Below are 26,724 nucleotides of genomic sequence, written 5' to 3'. Positions count from 1 at the left end.
GAATGAATATCAAGATTTTTCAGAGCTAAAAGGTATTTAGATATCATCAAATCCAACCCTATATTTTACAGCTATGGGTATTGAGGCCCAAGGTAGTGAATATCTTAAGGTCCCAAACTTAATTAGTGGCAGAGTAGGCATTAGAAATCAAAGTGTCCTGACCAAGTCATTTTTCCAATCCCTTTGTGTTTTCCTAATCTTGACCATAAAATCACCTGGAAATCACCTAAGGTGCCTGAATAAGCATCAGAAAGTCTGGGACAGTGCTTCTCAAAATCAGTGCATAAATATCACCTGTAAATCTTGCTAAAATGATTCCAATTCAATGTATCTGTGGATAGGGTCTGAATTTCTGCATTCCTAATGAGCTCCCAGATGATACAGATGTTCCTGATTTTTGAACCACACTGTGGGGAACAAGGCTCTGGAGGAGGTATAAAAGTAATGGCTAAATATATGCCCTCTATAAGACACACACAGGAATACTTTCTTCTTAACTCTAAAACCTGAATATAAGCTTGTGCTCTTATTTTTTACCTCTCAGTCAAAGGCATCACCTACAGTAAAATTTTGATGGATGGCTATTGATTCTTCTCCTAACCTATTTTGTAAACTATATTTTTTTCCATAGTATCATCTGAAGTAGTGATAACAAGTTTTTTGTTTATTTTATTAACCATGTGATAGATGCTGGGATCAAAAAGAAGAGTGATAATGAAATAAATCTTCTGTTTTTAATATTCAAGTTTCACAAAAACTTTTTTCCAGCTCATGTGACATCCAAACTAGTTTCAAATTTAATTTTCTCTGCAGTACATCTCTAAGTTGCAGATTCAACACCATTCTAGAAAACATTCTAGTTTTCTGAAAAATAATTGATCTTGTAATTTACTATTGGTTCATCTGTGATTTGTGCATAAATAACACACCTAAAGAGTAGGCAGGAAGCAGAATATCTGCAATGAGATGAACTAACTGGGGTTAGGATAATACCTAATACCCACTGGCTGGAGCCTCTAGTTCAATGCCTTCATCAATAAAGACCACTGGCAGCAGGGCAGAACCAAGTTCCAGACTCTCTAGACACGTGACCTATAATAATTATTAGAACTTCAAATAGGAAATGTCATCTTCTAATATCGTCCTTAGGAATCCAGGGTCAGAGCATAACTTCCTACTTGCATTTTGGGGATATACCATGTTTACTTCACATTCTAGAGATGATTTAGGTTTACAAAGCCATTATATTTTGAAGTTGGGTAATTTTTAAAAGTTAATGTAAGTAGAGAAACTATTCTTACTTGTGGTGTTGTTAGGGTTGTAGTACTACTCATTGTGTCTTCCATTTGCTGTGTTTGAACATCCAGTGTTTCAAACTGCTGTTCAAATTTGTCCATCAGGGCAGAAATCTACAAAAAGAAATATGGTCATAAGAAAAAAACTTACTCTGAAAAGATTCTATCTGAGCATCAATTTATTTATTTATTTATTTTACCTTTTCAAGGTTCATACTCCTCAATGTAGCATCCATAGACTTAACTACGCCTGCCATGGACTTGGTTACCTATTGAGAGTATAAAAAAAAAAAGACTGAGAATCTTATAAATAACCTCAAAATTTATGTAGTTTCTTATATTACTTGTAGATCATCTTATGAAATTTATCTATGTTTTCTTTACAGTAAAAGTACACTATGTATTTCTGGTTTAGGCACTGACTATCTTTTATCGTTGACTATTCGTTGGAAGACAACTAACTAGACCTTAGCTGAAAAGCCACTGCCAAAATCATTTTCTTCACTAAGCATTTTGACTATGTCTCTCCTGCCCATAAAGGCCTTTACCACTACCCCTGTACCATCCTGCAGTAGATTTAGATTTCTGACAATTCTTAATACCTTCAATAAAATCAAGAGCTCCTATTATTTATAGATATTAGGGCTTACCTTGCCCATTGTTACTGCAGTTTGAACTCTGGCTGCCACAGCATCAACCCTAGTACCCATTCTCAAGAAATTAATTGCTTGGTTTTTCTGGCGGATTGCATTTTCAGCATGTATTCTTGCAACTTCTGTGTTACCTTTCTGAATGGCCTGTTTTAAACAGAGCAAAAGTAAATAGTGAAGACAAATACCAAAAGTAAATATTTGGAGCAAAAGTACAGATATTTTAGAAAGAGGAAAACAATGTCCAACTAACCCATATTTATTTAAGAGCTTTTACAATTAGTTTTTTTAGGAAATGAAAGAATTTATAGTCCTTTAATTTTTTATTTATGATTAGAAGATATATATTCATTAACATTTTAAGAAATTAGAAAGTAAAAAAGTTGAAAAATTTTCCCATAACCACTTGGCCATTACCACTATTAATATTTTAGTGTAAAGTATTCCAAGTACATAAACCTATTAATTGAAATATTACAATATAAATTGCAAAAGTACATGCATAAGAGCATACTGTTTTCTCACCTAATTAAAAACTTTTTCTTATGTCAATCAATGTATAACTACATCATCATTTCTAAAGGCTGTGTTGTATGGATGTACCATTAATCAGGGCTTTCCTCGTGTGTGGTACAAAAACTACTGATAGTACATAACATGACTTTAGATGTTACACAGACATAAGTATCTTCATTTTAACTGTGCATTTATTTAAATGTATATCTGAAATGGATGTAACTAGCACAGATCCATGCTTCCTGCTATACTGTAATAGCTATGGCAAGGGTAAAGTTAAAAGTCAATTTAAAGAAAAACATTGAATAGCTCAGACGGTACCTTAGTATAGCAAAATCAATAGGGTACATAAGTGACTGAAATTAGAAAACATGGATCAATTAAGATCCCTGATTGCTGGGTATTTAGTGTGTTTCAAATTATTCAATAATATAAACACCAATGTGATAAATACATTAGCACATGCAACCTCAAACACTTTCCAATTTTTTTTCCTAGTTAACATCCATAACCACACAGTTACAATTTTTTTTCTCATGATGAGAACTTTTAAGATCTAACTTTTCGCAACTTTCAAATATACAATACAGTATTATTAACTATAGTCACCATGCTGCACATTATATCCCCAAGGACTTATTTTATAACTGAAAGTTTGTACCTTTCAGCCATCTCCAACCATTTCACACACACCCTATCCCTTTCCTCTGGCAACCAGAAATCTATTCTCTTTATTTATGAGTTTGTTTTTTTATTAGATTCCGCATAAGTTAGATCACATGGCATTTGCCCTTCTCTGTCTGCCTTATTTCACTTAGCATAATCTGCTCAAGGTCTATTCATGTTGTTGCAAATGGCAAGATTTCCTTCCTTTTTATGGGTGAATAATATTCAACTTTATATATATATATATATATATATATATATATATTCCAAATTTTGTTTTTCCATTCATCCATTGATGGACACAGGTTGTTTCCATGTCTTGGCTATTGTAAAAAATGCTGCAATGCACATGGGGGTGCATATATCTTTTTGAGTTAGTGTTTTTGCTTCCTTCAGATAAATACCCAGAAGTGGCATTGCTGGACCATATGGTAGGTTCTAATTTTCATTTTTCAAAGAACCACCATACTGTTTTCCATAGTGGCTACACCAATTTATATTCCTACCAACAGTGCACTAGGGTTCCTTTTGCTCCACAACCTCTCTAACACTTGTTGCTTCTTGTCTTTTTGATGACAGTCATTCCAACAGGTGTGAAGTGATATCTTATTGTGCTTTTGATCTGAGTTTCCCTGATGATGAGTGATATTGAGAACATTTTCATATACCTGTTGGCAATTGGTATGTCTTTTTATGAAAAGTGTATATTCAGATCCTCTACACATTTCTTAATCAGATTGGTTTTTTTTTTGCTATTGAGTTGTATGAATTCTTCACATATTTACATAAGATGTAAACCCCTTATCAGCTGTATGATTTTCAAATATTTTCTTCCACTCAGTAAGCTGCCTTTTAAACTTTTTGATGGCTTCTTTTGTGCTGCAGAATCTTTTTTGTTTGATGTAGCCCCACTTGTTTATTTTTGCTTTTGTTGCCTTTGCTTTGGGTGTCAATTCAAAAACTCACTGCCAAGACCAATGTTAAGGAGTTTACCATCTATTTTTTCTTCTAGAGTTTTATGACTTCAGGTTTTAAGTTCAAGTCTTTAATCCATTTTAAGATAATTGTTGTATATGCTGTAAGATAGTGGTCCAGTGTTATTCTCTTGCATGTGGCTGTCCAGCTTTCCCAACACCATTTACTGAAGGGACTGTCCTTTCCCCATTGTATATTCTTGGCTCCTTTGCTGCAAATAAATTACCATAAATGTGTGGGTTTATTTCTGATTTCCCTATTCCAGTCCATTAATATATGTGTCTGTTTTTATGTCAATACCATGCTGTTTCGTTTACTATAGCTTGGTAATACAGTTTGAAATCAGGAAGCATGATGTTTGAGCCTTGTTCTTTCTCAAGATGGCTTTGGATGTTAAGAGTGTTTTGTGATTCCATACAAATTTTAGGACTGTTTGTTCTATTTCTGTGAAAAATGCCACGGGCATCTTGATAGGGAATGCACTGAATCTGTCAATTGCTTTGAGCAGTATGAACATTTTAATGATATTAATTGTTCCAACTCATGAACATGGAATATTTTTCCACTTATTTGTGTCCTCTTCAAATTCTTTCATTGGTGTCTTATAGTTTTCAGTGCAGTCTTTTATGTCCTTGGTTAAATTTTCCTAGGTATTTTATTTTTAATGCAATTTTAAGTAGGTTTGTTTTCTTAATTTCTCTTTCTGATAGTTCATTATCAGTTATAGAAACACAACTGATTTTTGTATATTAATTTTGTATCCTGCAACTTCACTGAATCTGTTTATTCTAATGTTTTTTTGGTAGATTCTTCCATATATAATCCATGGGTTTTTTATATGCAACATCATGTTATCTGCTAATAGTTTTACTTCTTCCTTTCTGATTTGAATGTCTTTTATTTCTTTTTCTTGCCTAACTGCTCTTGCTAGGACTTCCAGCAGTATGTGGAATAGAAGTGGTAAACATGGGCCATCCCTGTCTTGATCTTAGAGAAAAACCTTTTAGCTTTTTTTCCCTTGAGTATGATGTTAGCTGTGGGCTTGTCATATACGGCTTTCATTTTGTTAAGGTACATTCCCTCTATATCTACTTTGTTGAGAGTTGTTATCATGAATGAATGTTGAATTCCGTCAAATGTCTTTTCTTCATCTATTGAGATCATAGGATTTTTATCCTTCATTTTGTTAATGTGGTGTATCATCTTAATCGATTTGTGAATGTTGAACCATCCCTGCATCCCTGGAATAAATTCCATTTAATCATGGTGTATGACCCTTTTAATGCATTGTTGAATTTGGTTTGCTACTATTTTGTTAAGGATTTTTACATCTATGTTCATCAGGGATATTGGCCTATAATGTTCTTTTCCTGTAGTTAGTTTCCTTGTCTGTTTTTGGTATCAGGGTAATGCTGGCCTCATAAAGTAAGGTTGGATGTGTCCCCTCCTCTTTTATTTTTTGAGGTTGATTGGTATTACAGTTGACTCTTGAACAACACGGGGTTAGGGATGTCAACGCCCCACTCAGTCAAAAATCCATGGGTAACTTTACAGTTGGCCTTCTGTATCTATGGTTCTGCATCTGTGGATTCAACTAACCACGAGTAGTGTAGTACCGTAGTATGTATTTGTTGAAAAAAATTCGTGTTTAAGTGGATCTGTGAGATTCAAACCCATGTTGTTCAAAGGTCTACTGAGATTCTTTAAATGTTTGGTATAATTCACCAGTAAAACCATCTGGCCCTGGACTGTGCTTGTTGGAAATTTGCACATTTTAATACTGTTGTGCTTGCCTGAGATTTGAAAATTCAAAAATTATTTTTAGATTATTTCTAATTTTCTCAATATATGAAAATGTTATACCAAAATATTTTTTTTTATAAATTTATTTATTTATTGGCTCATTGGGTCTTCGTTGCTGCACATGGGCTTTCTCTAGTTGCAGTAAGCGGGGGCTACTCTTCATTGTGGTGCATGGGCTCCTTATTTTGGTGACTTCTCTTGTTGTGGAGCACAGGCTCTAGGCACACGGGCTTCAGTAGTTGTGGCACAAGAGCTCAATAGCTGTGACTCGTGGAATCTAGAATGTAGGCTCAATAGTTGTGGTGCATGGGTTCAGCTGCTCCGTGGCATGTGGGATCTTCCTGGTGCAGGGATTGAACCGTGTTCCCTGCACTGGCAGGTGGATTCTTAACCACAGTGCCACTTAGGAAGTCCCCCAAAATATTTTTTTATGCTTTCTCTTTCCTTGCAACAGTTGGGGCTTATACTTTTAGAAAAGGATGATGCTAATACATCAATTTTAAGTACTTTTTCTTCAAACTCAGCCTAACTATTTCTATCTCCTTTTCTGAAAGTCTTCTTCCCATAAAGTTTTCTCTATTAAGAGTATAGACAAAATACCCAAAGTGATTCAATTTAAGGATATAATATATGCTATTACCAAAGATCAGAGTAAGTTAATAAAATATTAAAAATAGATATATAAATACACATGTGCAGAAAAGAGTTAACACAGCTAGCCTGAGTCTGCTACCCTTATAAAGATCTACTTGCAAGTTTGGCATGTGACTAGCATCTAGGAACTTGGATTTGGGGCAGGTTCCCATCTTTCCCAGAAAAATTAAGAGTAGCTCACTGTGCCTAAACTCCTTACACAAACAATGCAATTTATGCTAAACACTGGATTTCCTTTTGGGAGACTGGAATTTTGGTGTGTTCTAGGCACAGGATCCCTGCATGACTACTAATAAAAGCCTTGGACTCCCAGTCACAGGAGAACATCCTTGACAGACAACATTTTACACATGTTGTCACAATTTGTTGCTGCAAGAATTAAGCTTGTCCTGTGTGATTCCACTGAGAGAGAACTCTTGAAAGCTTAAGCCTGGATTCCTCCAGACTTAGGCCCATTTTTGTTTTCCCTTTGTATCCTTTAGTGTAATATATTATAGCCTTGAGTTCAACTATATGCTGAGTCCTATGAACCCTAGCAAATACATAATACACAAGTCACAATACACATTAATGCTATGTACTATATATATATGAAACTTTAGAGACTATAGAAATTAAAACAAGACAAAAAATTTGAAATATTATTCTTCTATACAGGCTTTATACCTCTCAGTAACAGTGGTTCTGGCTACAAACCAAAGGACAGTCTTTAGATGTAGGTAACAGAACAGTGAGGTAACAGTACAGTTATACTCTGTGTTATGAGCCACACTTGCACATACAAGAAGAGTCAGAAATTATCCGCACTCTGGCTGTAGAATTTATAGAAGTTTTAATATAACCAGAGTGTGGATAATTTTTGACTCACCCTCATACAAATAGAAATAAACAAAAAAGCCATTATTAATTATGTCAGATAATAAATAATTTACTTAAATAGATGTTTGGCTTAAAATGCTAAAACCAGGAATCTTTCTTCAATGTAAAATAAACTAAAACAACTACTCTTCCATCATATAACTGTGCTCATTTAATGAGTTTAAAAAAAGTAAAAGATTGTATATTGAATATACAATGGAGAAAAGACAGCCTCTTCAATAAGTGGTGCTGGGAAAATTGGACAGCTACATGGAAAAGAATGAAATTAGAACACTTCCTACCACCATACACAAAAATAAACTCAAAATGGATTAAAGACCTAAATGTAAGGCCAGACACTATAAAACTCCTAGAGGAAAACATAGGCAGAACACTCTATGACATCCATTAAAGCAAGATCCTTTTTGAGCTACCTCCTAGAATCATGGAAATAAAATCAAGAATAAACAAATAGGACCTAATGAAACTTAAAAGCTTTTGCACAGTGAAAGAAACCATAAACAAGTCTAGAAGGCAACCCTCAGAATGGGAAAAAATAGTTGCCAACGAAACAATGGACAAAGGATTAACCTCCAAAATATACAAGCAGCTCATGCAGCTTAATTACCAAAAAAGCAAATAACCCAATCCACAAATGGGTGGAAGACCTAAATAGACATTTCTCCAAAGAAGACATACAGATGGCCAACAAACACATATCATCAGAGAAATGCAAGTCAAAGCCACAATGAGGTATCACCTCACACCAATCAGAATGGCCATCATCACAAAATCTGGAAACCACAAATGTTGGAGAGGGTGTGGAGAAAAGGGAACCCTCCTGCACTGTTGGTGGGAATGTAAGTTGGTACAGCCACTATGGAAAACAGTTTGGAGGTTCCTTAAAAAACTCAAAACAGAACTACCATATGATCCAGTAATCCCACTCCTGGGCATATACCCAGAGAAAACCATAATCCCAAAAGAAACATGTACCATAATGTTTATTGCAGCACTATTAACAATAGCCAGGACATGGAAGCAACCTAAACGCCCATCAACAAATGAATGGATACAGAAGATGTGGCATATATATACAATGGAATATTACTCAGCTATAAAAAGGAATGAGATGGAGCTATACGTAATGAGGTGGATAGACGTACAGTCTGTCATACGAAGTGAAGTAAGTCAGAAAGAGAAAGACAAATATTGTATGCTAACTCATATATACTGAATCTAAAAATGGTACTGATGAACTCAGTGACAAGACAAGAACAAGGACACAGATGCAGAGAATGCACTGGAGAACTGAGGTTTGGGGGGGCGGGGGGTGAAGGGGAAGCTGAGACGAAGTGAGAGGATAGCATAGACATATATATACTACCAACTGTAAAATAGATAGCCAGTGGGAAGTTGTTGTATAACAAAGGGAGTTCAACTCGAGGATGGATGATGCCTTAGAGGACTGGGATGCGGAGGGTGGGGTGGAGTCGAGGGAGGGAGGGAATATGGGATATGTGTATAAATACAGATGATTGAACTTGGTGTACCTCAAAAAAAATAATAAATAAAATGAAAAAAACCAACCAAACAAAAAACCACCAAAAAAAAAAAGAATGACAAGTCTTCGAACTTCCCTGGTGGTCCAGTGGTTAAGACTCCACACTCCCAATGCAGGGGGCCTGGGTTCAACTCCTGGTCAGGGAACTAGACCCCACATGCATGCCACAATTAAGAGTTTGAATGCCACAACTAAGACTCCGCATGCCCCAACTAAAAGAGTCTACATGCTGCAACTAAGAGCCCGCATGCCGCAACTAAAGATTCCATGTGCCACAACTAAAGATCCTGCATGCTGTATCTAAAGATCCTGCAACTAGCACAGCCAAATAAATAAATATTAAAACAAACAAACAAACAAACAAACAAAGTAAAAGATTAATAATGACTTACCTTTTTAATTTTGGCCTTTTCAGCCTTTTCTTCTTTATCACATTTCTTGGCATTCCTATTAAGTTCCTTTGCAGCAAACTTCAAGTTAAATAGGTGTTCTGAAAATACATGTTAAGGATTTTTTTTAAAAAAAGTCATTTTCAACCTAACTACCTGAAAACAAGATGTTAAAATTATAAAACTTTTGGGACTTCCCTGGTGGCACAGTGGTTGAGAACTGCCTGCCAATGCAGGGGACATGGGTTTGATCCCTGGGCTGGGAAGATCCCACATGCCACGGAGCAACTAAGCCTGTGTGCCACAACTACTGAGCCTGCGCTCTAGAGCCCGCGAGCCACAACTGAGCCCACATGTCACAACTACTGAAGCCCAAGCACATACAGCCCGTGCTCTGCAACAAGAGAAGCCACCACAATGAGAAGCCAGTGCACTGCAACAAAGAGTAGCCCTCACTCACCACAACTAGAGAATGCCCGCATGCAGCAATGAAAATCCAATGCAGCCAAAAAAAAAAAAAAGAAAAAAGAAAAAAAAAACCTTTTTAAGATTATGCTATTTAAACCAAACATTTACAAAGTGTTTAAGGAAACAGAACAATTTTTATCTCTTCCACATTTATTTTCTATTTAAAATTAAGTTAATTATTTTAAGAAATAATTTTAGAAGAAAATAAATAAGAAAACAAAGAAATAAATAAAACAATAATTTTAAGAAACAATTACTTCTATTAAAACAAACTTATGGTTACCAAAGGGAAAAGGTGGGGGGAGGGATAAATTAGGAGTTTGGGATTAACATACACACTACTATATATAAAATAGATAATAAACAAGGACCTACTGTACAGCACTGGGAACTCTACTCAAAACTCTGTAATAACCTATATGGAAAAAGAATCTGAAAGAGAATAGATATATGTATATGTATAACTAAATCACTTTGCTGTACACCTGAAACTAACACAACATTGTAAATCAATTATACTCCAATATAAAATAAAAATTAAAAAAAAATTAATGGGAAGAAAGATGAATTACAAAGGGAAAAATAGCAATTTTATAGTAGAGAAACCTGGCAGATACTATCTTACCAAGGATAACATCACCAGTGATAAAACATTTCAATATCATTTGCTTTCTGAAATGATGAACTGAGAAGGGTACAGCGTACTTATATAGCAGTGTTGTCAAAAACATAACCTCAATTTACTCCAGAGAAAATGTCAGACAATCCTGAACTGAGAGAGACATTCTATGTAAGATATAACTGACCAGTGTGCTTGTCAAGTGTCAAGTTCATGAAAAGCAAAGAAAGACTGAAGAATTGTTACAGAATGGGGAAGACTACGGAGTCATGCCAATTAAATGCAATATGTGATGGGATTCTGAAACAGAAAAAGGACATTAGGGGAAAAACTGGTGAAATCCAAGTAAGATCTGTAGTTTAGTTACTATTGTAGTGATGTGGATTTCCTTTGGTTGATAATTATATTTCTTGGTAGAGAATATAAAAGAAATCTCTGTACTAGTTCTGCAATTTCTTTTTAAGTCTAAAACTATTTTAAGATTAAACATTTTTATTTAAAAAAGGCAAAAATATAATGGGAATAAGACCCAAATAAGCAATATCCATTTTCATTACACAAGCAAAAACAAATATGAAGTAATGCACATGAACCTGATAAAGCAATGAGGATTATTTCAAAACCAACTGTCTTGTATCATGATTAAAACACTATTAAGAATGATTCTATGCGTCTTCTGCCCTTTAGAAAAAGGTATAATCTATTTCTTTAAACGCTGATTCTATGTTTCTTTGGGACATCTATAAAAAAAGATGTAGGGTTCATTTCTTTGAAAGGTACACATACAGTATATAGCTGAAAGGGCTGACTTTTGTCTTGATTATATCACTATCAGAAAATAAGAATTATTTGAGTATTTACCAAAGCTAAACCACAAATTAACTTTGTTCATCTCTCAATGGCTTCATGGTTCTAATTTAATACCTTAAATTTATGGATAATGAGAGGGATGACTTTGCTACCTTGAGTATTTTTCAATCAACAGATATACCTAGAATTGTTAAGAAAATAAGTATATGTGTATGAATTTCTGGGAGTTTTAATATATCATATACTTTACATTTTTAAGTAAGATTTATCAATTCCAGCTAGGTGACTGAGAAAATTATAGCTCCTTTTATAAACAGAGTTCTTCAACCTAAGAACTATTGATATTTTGGGCTAGATAATACTTTATTGTGGGGAATGTCCTATGTATTCTAGGAAGTTTATCAGAATCCCTGGCCTTTACGCACTAGATGACACTAGCAACCCCCCTGCTCCCTGAATTGCAACAACCAAAAATGTCTTCAGACACTGTCAAATGTCACTTGGGGAGGGGGGCAAAATTGAACCCTGCTGAGAATCTGAATCACTGAAATAAATGGAAATAAAGAAAGAAAAAAAGGAATGAATTTTTCATTTCTCAAATCATCTCACAAATAGAATTGCTGTCTCTGTAGAAAAAGTCACTATAGTTAAAAGCTGAATTAAGAAGCCAACTATTTTAGGTGAATTCACATACTTTATATATGCACTGTTGGTTTTTTTTTTTTTATTTTTTGGGGGGTACACCAAGTTCAATCATCTGTTTTTATACTCATATCCCCGTATTCCCTCCCTTCCCTGACTCCCCCCGCCTCGAGTCCCCCCCACCCTCCACGCCCCAGTCCTCTAAGGCATCTTCCATCCTCGAGTTGGACTCCCTTTGTTATACAACAACTTCCCACTGACTGTCTATTTTACAGTTGGTAGTATATATATGTCTGTGCTACTCTCTCGCTTCGTCTCAGTTTCCCCTTCACCCCCCGCCCCCTCCCATACCTCGAGTTCTCCAGTCCATTCTCTGTATCTGCATCCTTGTTCTTGTCACTGAGTTCATCAGTACCATTTTTAGATTCCGTATATGTGAGTTAGCATACAATATTTGTCTTTTTTAAAGAATGATTTGTTTCTCTTAAACCTGAAATTTACTATAAACTGCAAATACTGAGGACTGACTACTGAACACCTATTATAGCCAACTCTAACTTAATATTAATATTCAAGATTGATCATGGTATAAAATATTAGCCAAAAAATTAATAGGAGATCCACTACAAAAGTCCATTTAATGCCATAACACTAAGCTTTTTCCCCCTTCATCCCCAAAAAGATGAACCACTTTCATTAATATGAAGGCCTAGACATTTACAAAAACACCTTGAAATACTGGATAAACTACAACAAATGCCCTTTTAAATACAGAGCTTAAATTGCAAAAATGGAAGGAAAATCCTCAGGAGACAGAAACAAAGAGGTAGAAGTAAACATCAGTAGTAGGTAAGCACTGAAGCCCCTGAAGACAAGGTCCCTATGGAGCCCACAAGATGAGATGCTGGAACTGAATTTTCTGAATAAAGCTAGAACCCATGAAGCCTACAACATTAGCATAAGGGTGAGATAGAAAGAAATCTTACCAGCTGGCAAAGGAAGATGAGATGACAAGGTTAACTTTCATTATGGGCCTTGGCTCAAAGCTGGGAGTGGAGCAAACTAGATAAAAAGAAAATTAGACAAAGCTGAGATGAAAATTAGCAAACTGACTATAGATCTGAATTAGGATTAGAGTGAAAAAATAAGGTTAATATGAAAGAGAGGATAAGAAATAAAGAAAATAGAATAAAAAGGTCTAATATCTGGAATACTACAAAGACATAATAATGTGCAAAACATTACATTCAGAGATAATACTTGAGAGTCTACCATAACTGATGAGAGGAATAAAATCTTTAGACTCACGAAGCACAAACAAAAAATGAAACAAAAAAAAACAATCCCAAGCAGGACATATAAAAATCAATCCACACTTAGATACATCATAGCACATCTCAGAATACCAAACACTAAAATATTTAAAAGAGCCACAGTGAAAATTCAGATTATTTATAAAATAATTAAAGATCAGACTGAGCAGAATTTCAAATAAAATGCTAATGTAACTTCCAAAGGATGTATAGTAGATTCACATCATTCATGGTAGTTATGTTTCATGAAATCACTGCAAACAGGAAATTAATGAATACAGAAACATTCCTCCTAAGGAAAATACAGGGTTAGGTTTCTGCGAGTCTCTGGTCAAAATACTTTTGTCAACCTATGAATACATAACCTTGTTTTATGCATATTTTTGTTTTAACACATCTTAATATATATTGCTGACTCATTAACATTGAATTCATGGCAAATAGCATTATAACTCATGCCTGAAAAAAAGCTTATCTAACACACATATACTCTCCATAAGGCACATCAGTGTTGCACTTCGGAACATTATATAACACTTCAACACTATACTTGGAGATTAGTGAAATCATTGCCAAGAAAAACCTGGCCTCTATTCACTGATGCCAAATAGAAATACGGAGACAGAGCTTTGGAGGAGTAGAAAGGAATAGCTTTACTGCTTTACCAGGCAAAGGGGGAATACAGTAGGCTATCACCTCAAGAACTGTGCCCCCCTCCCTGGGGAATAGGGAGAGGTCTTATAGTCAGGGCTCCTGGTCAGGGGTAGGCGATAAGGATCAAGGCAGTTAACAGTCTTGCATTCTTCTGACGGGTTGGTGTGGGAAACCAGAGAGGACGCAGAGGACAGTAACTTGGAAAAAGCTGCGGAGGGCGCATGATGGCTGAGTGACTGTAAACATGTTCTGAAAACAGAACCAATCTCAAAGGAAAACTGACTGAGATAAGGCAGTCACGTAGCCCGATGGTGGCAGCTCCCAGTTGAAGCTTAGCTATACTCCCTAGTAGTGATAATATACACAAGGCGTTCTGTTTTGGTTCTTCTAAAGTCCCATGCCTTGTGTTTTTCATTATTTTGTTTTATAATTTGGTCTCTGCTAGAATGCTTTTGATCTTTCTCAATAAATATACCATGGGAATCAGAGCTCGAGGCTCTTGTTGACTTGGTCTTGAGTCCCCTGACCCCATGCTTTCCTATACTCTTGTGTGAATTTTCTTAATTCCGCCATGCCACTCACATTCAGGTTTGTTGGTGTGAAGGTTACCTCCACAGGTTGATGGTGAGGTAAGTAGGAGTCAGCATCATCAACCTTCAAGTCCAACTGGTCTGGGGTCTATATGCTTGTGGGCAGCATACCATCATTAACCATTCACTTCTTGCACCTGGAGGGGGTTTCAACTTCTGCAAAATAGCTCAAAGATATTGTTGTGTGTATTGTTGATGGGGAAACAGGACCTTCCCCAAGGCTGTTCTTGACTGTTTCTCCCAGGTCTCACGCCTCCTCTCCCTTCACTAATTAACAACTGCTTGAATCTGCTCACTGGAACTTAGGGAAGGTCATGGAGGCCGAATGAGGACTGTTTCCTATAATCAAAGAAACAGGGAACACAGAAAGGCTTTGTGCCCAGGAGCCCCACAGGGCCCTGCTTGGTATCAAAATTATCAACAAAAAGCACAAAAAATGCAAAAAAAAGTGTCACTTAACAAAGTGAAAAAGACACTTGTTTATAGTATGAGAGCTGAAGTAAAAAGACAGAGCATCGCATTGTTCACCCTCAACTGGGAATGTGCTCCTCTGGCCACTCAAATTTTTCACTGCCTGAGCATGTCCATGAATAACGCTGAAAGCATAGCAAGGACTGATTTCAGGTTAAAAATAGGTTTCAGTGAGTAGGTGAATTTGCAAATACAGAATCTGAGAATAATGATGACTAAATAATGATGACCAAATGTACTTCACATGAAACAAAATTAGGTCTGACATAATGAAAGGTTTAGTGAGCACAGAGACTGGTAAACAGGTAAATTCAGAGAAATACTGACTATAAGATAATCATGATGTCTAATTTTGGACATAAAAAAGGCAGAACAAACATAACTAGACAATAAAAACATATAAAACAGAGGATGGGGTGACAAGTTATATGTTTAAAAATCCAAGAAAAGAGTTTCTAATTATTTAGACATTAACTTTGCATGTAAAAATGTGAAGGGTACTGCTAAGGAAATAGCATGTAACTTCTAAAACATTAAGGGGAAAAATAGGGTAAACCACTTAATAAATACAAAAGAAGGTAGCAAAAGAGAAGTGAATCACAGAGAAAACAGTATAAACAGAAATCATAAAATATCAATAAAAAGAAACATTCCCAAAATGTCAGGATGGATTTAAAAAAGTAATGAAACAAATTACAAATATGTGCTTTAAACAGGGCTTTAAATCATAACAGAAAGGTTGGGTGTAAAAAGACAGAAAAAAATTATACCAGACAAATACAAACCTAAAAAAACAGTTGTAGGACTTCCTAGGTGGTGCAGTGGTTAAGAATCCACCTGCCAATGAAGGAGACACGGGTTCAAGCCCCGCTCCAGGAAGATTCCACGTGCCACGGAGCAACTAAGCCTGTGTGCCACAACTATTGAGCCTGTGTGCCACAACTACTGAAGCCTACACACCTAGAGCCCAGGCTCTGCGACAAGAGAAGCCATGGCAATGAGGAGCCCGCACACCACAATGAAGAGTAGCCCCCGCTCATCACAACTAGAGAAAGCCCGTGTGCAGCAGCAAAGACCCAACACAGCCAATAAATAAATAAATAAATAAATAAAACAGTTGTAGCTTTCTTAGTATCAATCAAAACAGACTACCTAAAAGCAGCATTAGAAATTTTTCAAAAGTGGGGATCACGATAAAATGATAGAAAGTAAACTCACAAATAGATGAAGTAATTCTAGATTTCCATGCTCCTCTATGTAGCCTCAAAGTATGTTTATATGTATATATGTGTGTGTGTGTATGTGTGTATATATATATATATATGTGTGTATATATATATATGTGTGTATATATATATATGTGTGTATATATATATATATATATATATATATAAAGCCAGCAGAGAAAATTATTAATCTTGGTAGATTTTAATAAAATTCTCTCGGTAGCTGATAAAACTAAGAATATAGACAAAAGACCTAATTAAAATAGAGAATTATAGCAAAACATGTGCCCAATAATTTGAGAATACACATCATTTGCAAGCATATGACACATGAAAACTGATCATACACTGGGGGCATAAAAGCAAATATGAAATAATAGACATCAGACAAACCTACAGTCTAACCATAACTCAATAATGAATAATATGGGAATTCACTTCATGATTTTTCTGTAAGAATCTAAAACTGTTCTAAGATTAAGTTTATTTACTTATTTAATTTATTTATTTATTTATTTTGGCAGCACTGGGTCTTCGTTATGGCATACAGACTCTTCATTGTAGCATGTGGGCTTCTCTAGTTGTAGCAAGTGGACTTCTCTAGTTGTGATGTGTGGGCTCAGCAGCTGCAGCACATGGGCTTAGCTGCAGTATGTGGGATCTTAGTGCCCCGGCCAGGGATCGAACTCGGGCTCCCTACATTGGGAGCATGGGAGTCTTAACCACTGGACCACCAGGGATGTCCCCTGAAAATTTATTTAAAATATGTATATAGGTTGCAGCTGCTGTTCAGAACGCAATCCAGGGCTACCATGTCATCTGTGATGAGGAAAAAAAGAGCTACTACCTAGACATCAATGGATCATTTTTTTAAGAGGGTAGATAGAATTGAATCCAGCAAGGAACCAGAACCCGTACCATCGTCAGGCGTGAGTGAAATTTAGGCTTGCCCTCCATCTCCTATTGCTGACAATCGATCCTTCAGCTCTACCATCGCCCACCTCCTCTCCCTCCTCCAGTCAGTAACTCTTCTTGCCTATTCACTCCATGCCAGCCCCTGTGTGCCAATTGTTGTACTGTACTACTGTACTTTTCAAGGTACTGTACTGTAAGATTAAAAATGTTTATTTTTTTGCTTCTTTTTTATGTATTACTTGTGTGAAAAGTATTATAAACTTATTACAGTATAGTACTATATAGCTGATTGTGTTAGCTGGGGACCTAGGCTAACTTTGTCGGACTTAGGAATAAATTGGACTTACGAACAAATTGGACTTACAAATGCGCTCTCGGAACAGAACTCGTTTGTATGTAGGGGACTTAGTGTATTTGGAAAAGACTATATGTACAGATTTTAAAAATTTTCTTAAAATTAAAAAATAGAATTGAATGACAATGAAATGAGTAGAATGTGGCTTGTGGGATATAACGCTAATGCCATACTCAGAATTTTCTACCCTTAAAAACTCACATTAAAAGGAAGATAGGCTAAAAATTAACTTGATAAGCATTCATCTCACAAAGTCAGGAAAACAGAGAATAAATCCAAAAAATGTATAAGAAAAAAAACTCAGAGGGAAAAAATAGAAACAAATATATAATAGAAAGGATCAAAGAGTTTAAAGTTGAGTTCTCTGTAAAGACTAATAACATTAACATACCTCTACAGAAAGTGATCAAGGAAAAAGACAAAGCATAAACAAAGTGTAGAAATAAAAATGGAGAAATAACTGCAGATACAGTAGTTACTTTAAAATAATAAATTATGAACACTCTGCCAATAAATTGGAATTAGACAAAATGGACAATCATAGAACAATATTTCTGAAATGAACTAAAAACAAATAAATAAAATTCTAAATTCTTGATTCAATATGTTAAAACATTTTAACATATAAACAAATTAATTAACAGACACAGGCCCAAGTGGTTTTACTGGTGCATTACATCAATCATTTGAGAAAAAAGCAATTCCTATCTTATACAAACTCTTCCAAAGAACAGAAAAGATAAAGAACACTCCCCAACTTTTAATACCCAAATCAAAAAAGGATACTACGTATGAATGGACAATTACAGACTAAACTCACTTAGGAACAGAAACAAAAATACTAAACAAATATTAGCAATGAAGCAATGTTCCCCACCCCCACCCATGGAATTTTTGCATGCAGTTTTAATGAATGAACACAAGCCTGATCAATTCAAGTAATTACTCTGAATTGTAGCTGCCAAGACTTTAAAAACATCATGGAACAGTGCTCTGAGAACAGTTTCTTTCATCAGCTGGAATCAAAATGTGGGGGCCAAGAAAAAAATCTGTATGCAAGCAATGTATTAAAGATACTTCATACTCATTGTGGATTTAGCCTAGAAATGTAAGGATGGTTTAACATTAAAAAAAAAATTGATCTATGTATTTTAACCACATTAGGAGGTTAAAGAAGAAAACACAGATGATAATCTCAACATATAAAGAAAAAACATGAAATAAAATCCAACTTTCAGATGAACGGTTCATGACCAAACTTCTAGTACACTAGGAATGGAAAAAAAAAAAGAGAAAAAAAAGCATAAAGACTTGCTTAACCTGAAAAAAAAATCTATCAAAAACTACAGCAATCATCATCCTTAACAGTGAATAATTGGAATTTCTTTTAAAATTAGTACAGTTATCCCTCTGTATCTATGGGTTTGCATCCGCAAATACAGAGGGCCAACTAAGAGATTTGTATATCTGCACATTTTGGTATCTGCAGGGTGAAAGGGGAGTTGGAACCAATCCCCTGCAGATACCCAGGGGTGACTATAACAAGAAATTGATGACGGTACACATATAGAAAATTAAGCATTGTTCTGGAGTCCTAGCAAGCATGATAAGAAAAATAAAAGGAATATAGATTACAATGGAAATCATCACAGAATCATTACTTCAAAATACCCATAGTCTCCAACTCAGCAATCCCACTCCTAGGTATATACCCTAGAGAAAATGTCCCCAGCTGACATAGGAAATATGTCCAAGAATGATAATAGCAGTATTGTCTGTAATAACAGAAAACCATGGAAACAACCTAAATGTTCATCACTAAATAGAATGGATAAATTGTGTAATATTTCTACAATAAAAAACTATATAGAGGTGAAAGTGAAAACAACATAATGAATGAATTTGAAGAATCATCCTGAATAAAAAACAGTATGACACCACACATATAAAATTGGAAAACATGCAAGACATACTTATATCTTAAGAATGTACGTGTATGTGGTTAAATATAAAGAAATGCATGGAAATGATAAATATGAACTTTTAGACAATGGTTGCCTTTGGTGGGGAAAGAAGAAAGATGAGTTGGTAATGTTTCATTTCTTAAGCCCAGTGGTAGGTAACTGGTCTTTTATTCTTTTTTGTAGTTTGTTTTTTTTTTTGGGGGGGGGGGGTTGGTGAGGATTAAAGTTACATGATTTTTATAAAAAGTTCATTTCAAATAAAAGGTTAGATTAACAGTTTATAGTCCTATTCCATGAGACGGTATTTTTGCATTTTAAAAAAGAGAGTTGTGTGAAAATTAAAAGAAACAAAAGTATGTATTAAATAATACTGGTATATGGACAATATCATTAGGAATGTGTAGTAGTATTATAACTTGGATACGTTGAACCTGTTTGTGCTTGATGTAAATTTAATATAAAATAGCTGCTCTTGGGGCTTCCTAGGTGGCACAGTGCTTAAGAATCCGCCTGCCAATGCAGGGGACACGGGTTCAAGCCCTGCTCCTGGAAGATTCCCACATGCCACGGAGCAACCAAGCCCATATGCCACAACTACTGAGCCTGTGCTTTAGAGCCCATGAGCCACAACTATTGTGCCCATATGCCGCAACTACTAAAGCCCATGCGCCTAGAGCCCGTGCTCCGCAACAAGAGAAACCATAGCAATGAGGAGCCCACACACCACAATGAAGAGTAGCCCCCGCTTACCACAGCTAGAAAATGCCCGTGTGCAGCAACAAAGACCCAACACAGTCAATAAATAAATTAAAAAAAAAATAGCTGCTCTCCAAGGCTGTTTTCATATATTCTGACCCTAAATTTTAAGTATGCTCTGTGGAAACACTAATTTGAAATTTACAGTGTCAGTAGCTACTTACTGTGTATTCTCATGTTACTTTATATATGATGTACTTTTCTGTATTTCATTATAGTTATTTTTTAACATGTCTAATTCTTTAACTAGACTATGGACACCCTGAGAATAAGGATGAATCCTAATTATCTTTATACCATCAGCTTAGTGCAGTAATTAACAGAAGTACTCAGCAGTTTTAAGTAAATGAATACTAGAAAAAATGTTTTGCAGTGATACCTGATATGCTGGGGGAAAAGCATCATTGATGTTGGATAAGAGGACTTAATTACACACATAGCTTAGGAGTAAGTTTATACTAATACAATGATGTTTATTTTTGTTGTATATTAGGACTCTACATGATTCCATTCAGAAAAAAAAAGGGCTCTGCTGCTAAGAGTGAGAAAACCAATGCCATAGCAGATGCCAGACTTTTTAAAATTCCTTGGACTGGTATAATTAACAGAAAGAATAAAGCAACACCAAAAATGTAGGAAGGAGAGTCTCACAATAAAGGACAGCTTTTAAAATTGAATACATTTGGCTTTGGAAAATACTTTTTACGTGGTCTCTTATTTTTCCCATTTTGACCCATAAATATAGTGTAAAGCACATGATTCCAGAGAAGGGCTACATATCTTAGACTACCACCACTGTCAAATATATTCATATGTATCTATGTATCCCAGGCAACTTGTAAAACCACTGTTTTTCTGATGATGTATCTTTTGTCCTAGGCCAGAAATCAAAATATTTCTGAGTCTAAAACCTTGCCTCTAACTCTTGGGTACCTTCTACAACCAGGGTATGCGAGTCGTAAATTGAGGTGCCTGCTATTCAAATAATCACCCTCTATATATACTACAATAAGTGACCATACTCTATATTGAAGTCGGGGAAATGGATTGCTAATGTGGAAAATAATGGCGTTGATTCAACCACTAAATTGAGCTATGAACCAGAACTGATATACTGTGAAATATTTTAGATAGTTTAGTTGGTTGTAAATCCTTGGAGTATTTTTCTATTTGGAAAAAGTATCACTGGCAGAATTAATCTTTTTCACTGACTAATCATAAATTCAGTTTGACAAAGTAGTTGCTATTAAGACTATTTTACTTTGCCAACTGAAAAGACAATGGCTGAAATACTTTATTTGATGAACTGAAAGTTTAGAAAAGCTTAACAGTAATATATATTAACATGTATAGAATAATGCATAAGGCCCTAAACTAGATGTTGGGTAATCCCAGGCTCCAGAAACTTGTGCTTCAGCGATGTTGGCCTCCACCAGTTACCTGACTCTGTGTCTTCACACACAGTTCCTTTGCCCAGTGTACCCTTCTTACTCCCCTCCCTACCAATTTCCTCTTAAACCCCTATGAGGTTTATCACACACCACCATGCTTGTTTTTTGGCTAACATAAAAACTGATTCTGAAAAACTTGGCTCAAAGACCTCCATTAATGGCAATAGGATTCCCACCTCCTGCCAAAATTCATGCAAAAGCAAAAAACTAACTCACTTGGCCCTTGGGATTGATAAATAAGGAAATCAATGAATTATCTGAACAATTATTTCAAATTTTCATAGAGTAGTATTCTCCACCTTCTAACTCTACAAAATGAAAATTTAAAACATTACATCATACACTTTTTAATAGGAAATATATTTATGAACTAGACTTGTCTTCAAGAAAATCTAAGCTAGGCTCTCCCTAAACTGAATGTGTTGATTCATGGTTTTCTAAACGCTTTTTAAAGCAAAAATCTCAAGTGGAATGTCAATATACAGGAAAAATAGCTCTGCATAACCCTAGGACTCAATCAAATATAACTGAAGTGCACTGTAAGTTCTGGAGGCACTATGGAAATGTGAACACACCAGAGACTTTGGAGCCAAGCCCAGATTCTTTATGCTTACAAGTTCTGTAGCTTTCTAAGCTTTAATTTCCTCTTCTATAAAATGAGGACACTACCACCGGTCTTCCAGGGTTGTTTTGAGGTTTTGAGATAATATATACAAAATCCCCAGCACAGAAGTTTGGCACATAGTAGATGTTCAATAAATTGTCATTACCACCTCATGGCTTAGCCACCTATCCTAACTGGGCAATACAGCTCATCAGGGCCTAAAGATATCCTAATGTTTCTTTAAACATCATATGTGATTTCATTTAATAACAATTACACTGCTGACAGGCAAAGGGCAGAAATCAGCTATGTCTTAATAGATTAATGCTCTAAAATTTAAATAAATAACAATCATTAGGATTCCACATATTCATTATGCATACAGAAGGAAATCTTGCTTAAAGATTTCAATCTGCTTCAAGAAAAATGGTTATAGTCAGTTTACTAGCACAAATTCATAGCAGAAATATTACCTCCTGCCTACCTCTCTGAATTGGATGGAGCAACACCAAGTGAAAGTAAGTTATCCCAACATAGTAGGGCAGAAAGCTATCTGATTCCAACTGCCAACAGTAGGATTACACAATACTTTACATAGAAGTAAAAGTTGCAAACAAAGGAGGTAAGAGGAAGGAAACAAGAATGTTCTGCTAGCACCTGCCTGGCTCCAGAATAAAGCAGTGGTGCCATACCAAAGATGGTTATTCACTCATTTGGTGAGAAAAAGTGGCATTATATTACCCAAATTTCCTCTTTTTCAGCTTCCAGCATCTTAATCATCCCATGTGTATGTCTGGGAGGTAGAGTTTGGGAACACAGAAACTCAGGGAGATGTTCAGAATTGAAAGAAATCTTAGAGATCACTTGTCAACTACCCTTGTTTTACAGATGTGAAAACTAAAGCCTAGAGATGGATAATTAACTGCTGAATAGAACAAGAAGGAATTCAAAGCCAGCTCAACTCATTTCTCTCTTTGCATTTTAACTTTCATAGTGAATTGCTCAGAACTGATCCTCAAATAGCATCAAATGATGAACCATAAGCAATCTTTACATAAAATACTTCTTGTAAGACACAACATTCCACCAGCTAGCCAGGGCATAAATTATAAGACTACTGTCAGGTGATGATATTTAAATAGATAATTTGAAATATTATTAATATATTGGTCAAAAAATCACAATACATCTGTCAACACTAGCAAAGCCTCAGAGACTCTGATATGTAATTCTGCTTTAGGATGTAAAGCCATTCACAATGGAGAGCATTTTTAAGGTAGCTGGCAATTTTTGCCTGTAACAAAGTTTCATCTGTCTAGGTGACTACAAAAGGAGACAATGATACCAATCCAGTTCACAACATTCCTTTATTTACTCTTATGGCTACAGTACCTATTACCTACTTGTTGCTTCTCAACCTTTTTCAGGTTAGAACTCCCTGGAGAAACGGATGTTAGGGACAGATCTTTTCCCCAGGAAAAGGCACATGCTAATACACAAAATCTTGCATACAACTTCATTTAGTAAGTCTACAGATGGAATCAAGAATTGCTGTTCTAGCATTCATCTTCCTGTGTGTTCTGGCTCAGTTAAATCAAAAGTTGCTTGAGGTTGGGAACGGGTCCTATAACTCTGTGTATCAACAACCTAGGTGCGTTGCTCAGCCCATCGTAGAGACTCAGTAAGTGTTAACAATTAATTCTTAACAGAAGGTCATCTGCTCATTTTTTGTCCACTATGGGCCAAGTGCTGTGCAAGAAAATGAGGATTCCAAGAAAAAAGATAAGAACCCCATCCTCAAGGAACTCACAGTCTAATGAAAGAGAGAGATATGTAAACATATGGTTACAAAAGGAAGAAAAAAGGGGGGGGGATGGAGGGGAAACAGATGGGGAAAGAATCACTGAGTAGGAACTGGTGCTCTCAGATTTGGTTTGCTGGGCCGATGGGTTAGGAGATTAGGTAGATGACTTGGAAAGCTTCCTGGAAAGGAAGCATGCTTGAGATAAGTCAAAAAAAAAAAAACAAAACAAAAAACCCACAAAATGTCAGAACAGAAGAAGGGTAGAAACCTAGAGAAGCCAAAAGAAAAAAACAGCATAGACTAGGGAAGTACCCTTCAATTCTTTCTTTTATTGTTTCATCAAGCACTACTCCTAAAACACAGTATTCATATTGCATACATACTGCTATTAACTATATACTTGTAAAAAACACCTACATGAACACATTACAAAAAAATAAATTTGGGTATTCCATAAAGTTGTTTAAAATGATATTGGATCTAATCCAACATAACTTCAGTGTATTTAACTGCCCAAAGACAGAAGTCACAATTACCATCCTAATTCAATTGTGTTCACACATTTATTTTTCTTACATACTGTAACAGTGAATATTTTGCATTTTATATAGGTGACAAATAAATGTTACTCAAGTTTCAGTTCAAGATATTTATTTATGAAAGACAAGTCTGAGTCCATGTGTCATTTTCTTCCTCTATACTCAAAGGAAAGGTCTGGATTCTAAATAAAGAACCAAAAGAACTAATCACTGCCAGATGGTATGAATCAAGTTAAACCTCCTCACTTTTTTTAATGGACTTGAGTAGTTACAGTTCATTTTTGTTATGTATTAAACTACTGATAACAGTACCATTAATTTTAATTATAGTCAGACATACATACTTTTCAGGGAAAGAAAATTAGTAACTATCTTATTGGAAATCATAGAGTAGGCTTTTAGGTAGAGCAAAAGTAACTTGCATTATTAAAGTAGGAAATAAAAGCAATTTTAGAGCTATTACCTCAAATCCTTCCAAAAGATCTGGGGAAAAAGATAGTACTTTGTACTCTACTTCTTAATACTTAACATGTTCAAAACTTTGCAGTTTAGTAAACCCTTACATTTCATTTTCACAAGAGCTTTAGAAGGTTGACAGGTCAGTATGTTTACAGATGAGTAAACATTGCATGACAGAGGCTATATGACTTCTTCTAAGTTTCTCAAAAGGCAGAATTGGGATTGGAAAATGATCTTCTGACTCATGGTCCAGTGCTCTTTCTTTTATGATGGTGCTTTAAAAAAAACCCATCTAACATATCTACACTTCCATAAATTACACCCTTTAAATTGGGCCTTTTAGTCATCCACTCTGTTCATGAAATAACCTATTTCTGCATCTCCACAAAGGTTCACATTTTATTCTTAGTTTATCTTGGCCAGTTCAGCACAAACTATGTTACCAATATTCTCAGTACAGTTTACATAATTTAACCCTCTCACCAATGTCTTTCTATATTTCAGACTTACAAATTAATGAACGCAAAATAGTTTTAATATGAGCTGTCAAAGAATTACTATGACCCACATTTTGCCATTTTGCCAAGTTTCATTCAACAGCAAGATACCAAACTACTCTATTTCTGTAATGCCAATTTCTGGAAGGACAGCGACATGGAAATCCTGTGACGGTATTTCAGTTGTGAAAAACAATCTCATCCTTTTTCAATCTCATCCTTTTTCATTGCACGGCTTGATTCCTATCCTCGACCTCATCGCTTAAGTGGTAACATAGATGCAACTGATGAACTTTTGTAGCTTTACGGAACTATGAGTTTCCTCATGTGCTAAATCAGATTAACAAGCAAGCACTCAATTTAGTGCGGAGGGCTGGTATTAAGAACTTTAACTCATTACTAGTCACCTCCACTCAGAAAAAGGAAGAAATTCCACAAAAACTACTTGCCCTCGTTATCCATTCAAAACTTATACCTCCGCCCCAAACCTCTGGCAAACTCCCGTCGCCTGTTCCACACCACTCTCCTTCGATTTCTCAGAAGTGGATAAATTCACTGAAGGAACAGGTGACAGTAGTCCTCAACAAGGGAGGGTTCGTGTTCAGTAATCTCAAACCAGTCCCACGGCTCCTGATTCTTGCCAAAGCAGCCCCTTGTCCCCTGATTCTAGGATGGCTGCGGCTGCCATGAAAACAGCAAACAAAAGGAAACAAGCTGCCGGCGCCTACAAACCGGAGTCAGAGCCCCCACCCCTCCTCAACTAGACCTAAAAGGTCACCACCAGGCCCCTTCCAGGTCCCCAGGCCCTCCCTTTCCCCCCTCCTTATGCCCTAGCAGCAGATTTTCAGACAGGAAAGGATACTCTCCATATTCGACATGATCCCACGACTTTTCTTGGAAGGCGAGAGCCACGGCAGCAGAAAGGATTTGATGGACGGGCGCTCAGAGAGCGCGGTTCTAGTCCGGAGGTGCTGCTGGCCTGTAGGTCCGCAATCCCACTTCCTGGTTCTGCGCAAGGAAGGCGGGGGTGGGGGGTGGAGACGTCGGCGTCGCAAGGGCGGGGCTGAAGCAAAGCCAAAATGGCTGCCGCTCGGAGAGGCGGTTAGGGAGGGCTGCAGTCGCTTGGGGGCGTTGGGGGTTCGAGGGCGAGAGGTTACGCTCCTCCCCCTCGTGTCCGTAGCGTGCCCCCTAGTCTAACCAGCGCCTAAGGGTTTTCG

At 36.1% G+C, this 26,724-nt stretch overlaps 1 protein-coding gene across 2 annotated transcripts in view; it reads right to left on the bottom strand.

Moving 5' to 3' along the window:
* The window catches only part of LOC130841764 (charged multivesicular body protein 1B2), a 41,026-nt gene extending 14,526 nt beyond the window's left edge, over positions 1-26,500 (bottom strand). Inside the window, exons 1-5 of one of the 2 annotated variants that reach the window (XM_057718178.1) lie at positions 26,370-26,500; positions 9,374-9,471; positions 1,946-2,092; positions 1,496-1,564; positions 1,302-1,409 (exon numbers count right to left, since the gene is read on the bottom strand). In XM_057718178.1, the coding sequence (XP_057574161.1) occupies positions 1,302-1,409; positions 1,496-1,564; positions 1,946-2,092; positions 9,374-9,471; positions 26,370-26,385 (438 nt within the window). In that variant the 5' untranslated portion in view covers positions 26,386-26,500. Of the gene's footprint in view, positions 1-1,301; positions 1,410-1,495; positions 1,565-1,945; positions 2,093-9,373; positions 9,472-9,830; positions 9,971-26,369 lie in introns of those variants that run through there. The other variant, XM_057718176.1, reaches the window with a different exon arrangement.
* Positions 26,501-26,724: the final 224 nt, after the last annotated feature.

The sequence above is a fragment of the Hippopotamus amphibius genome, chromosome X (assembly GCF_030028045.1).
Source record: "Hippopotamus amphibius kiboko isolate mHipAmp2 chromosome X, mHipAmp2.hap2, whole genome shotgun sequence".
Taxonomy (NCBI): Eukaryota; Metazoa; Chordata; class Mammalia; order Artiodactyla; family Hippopotamidae; genus Hippopotamus; species Hippopotamus amphibius.
This window is presented reverse-complemented; position numbering and strand designations above follow the sequence as displayed.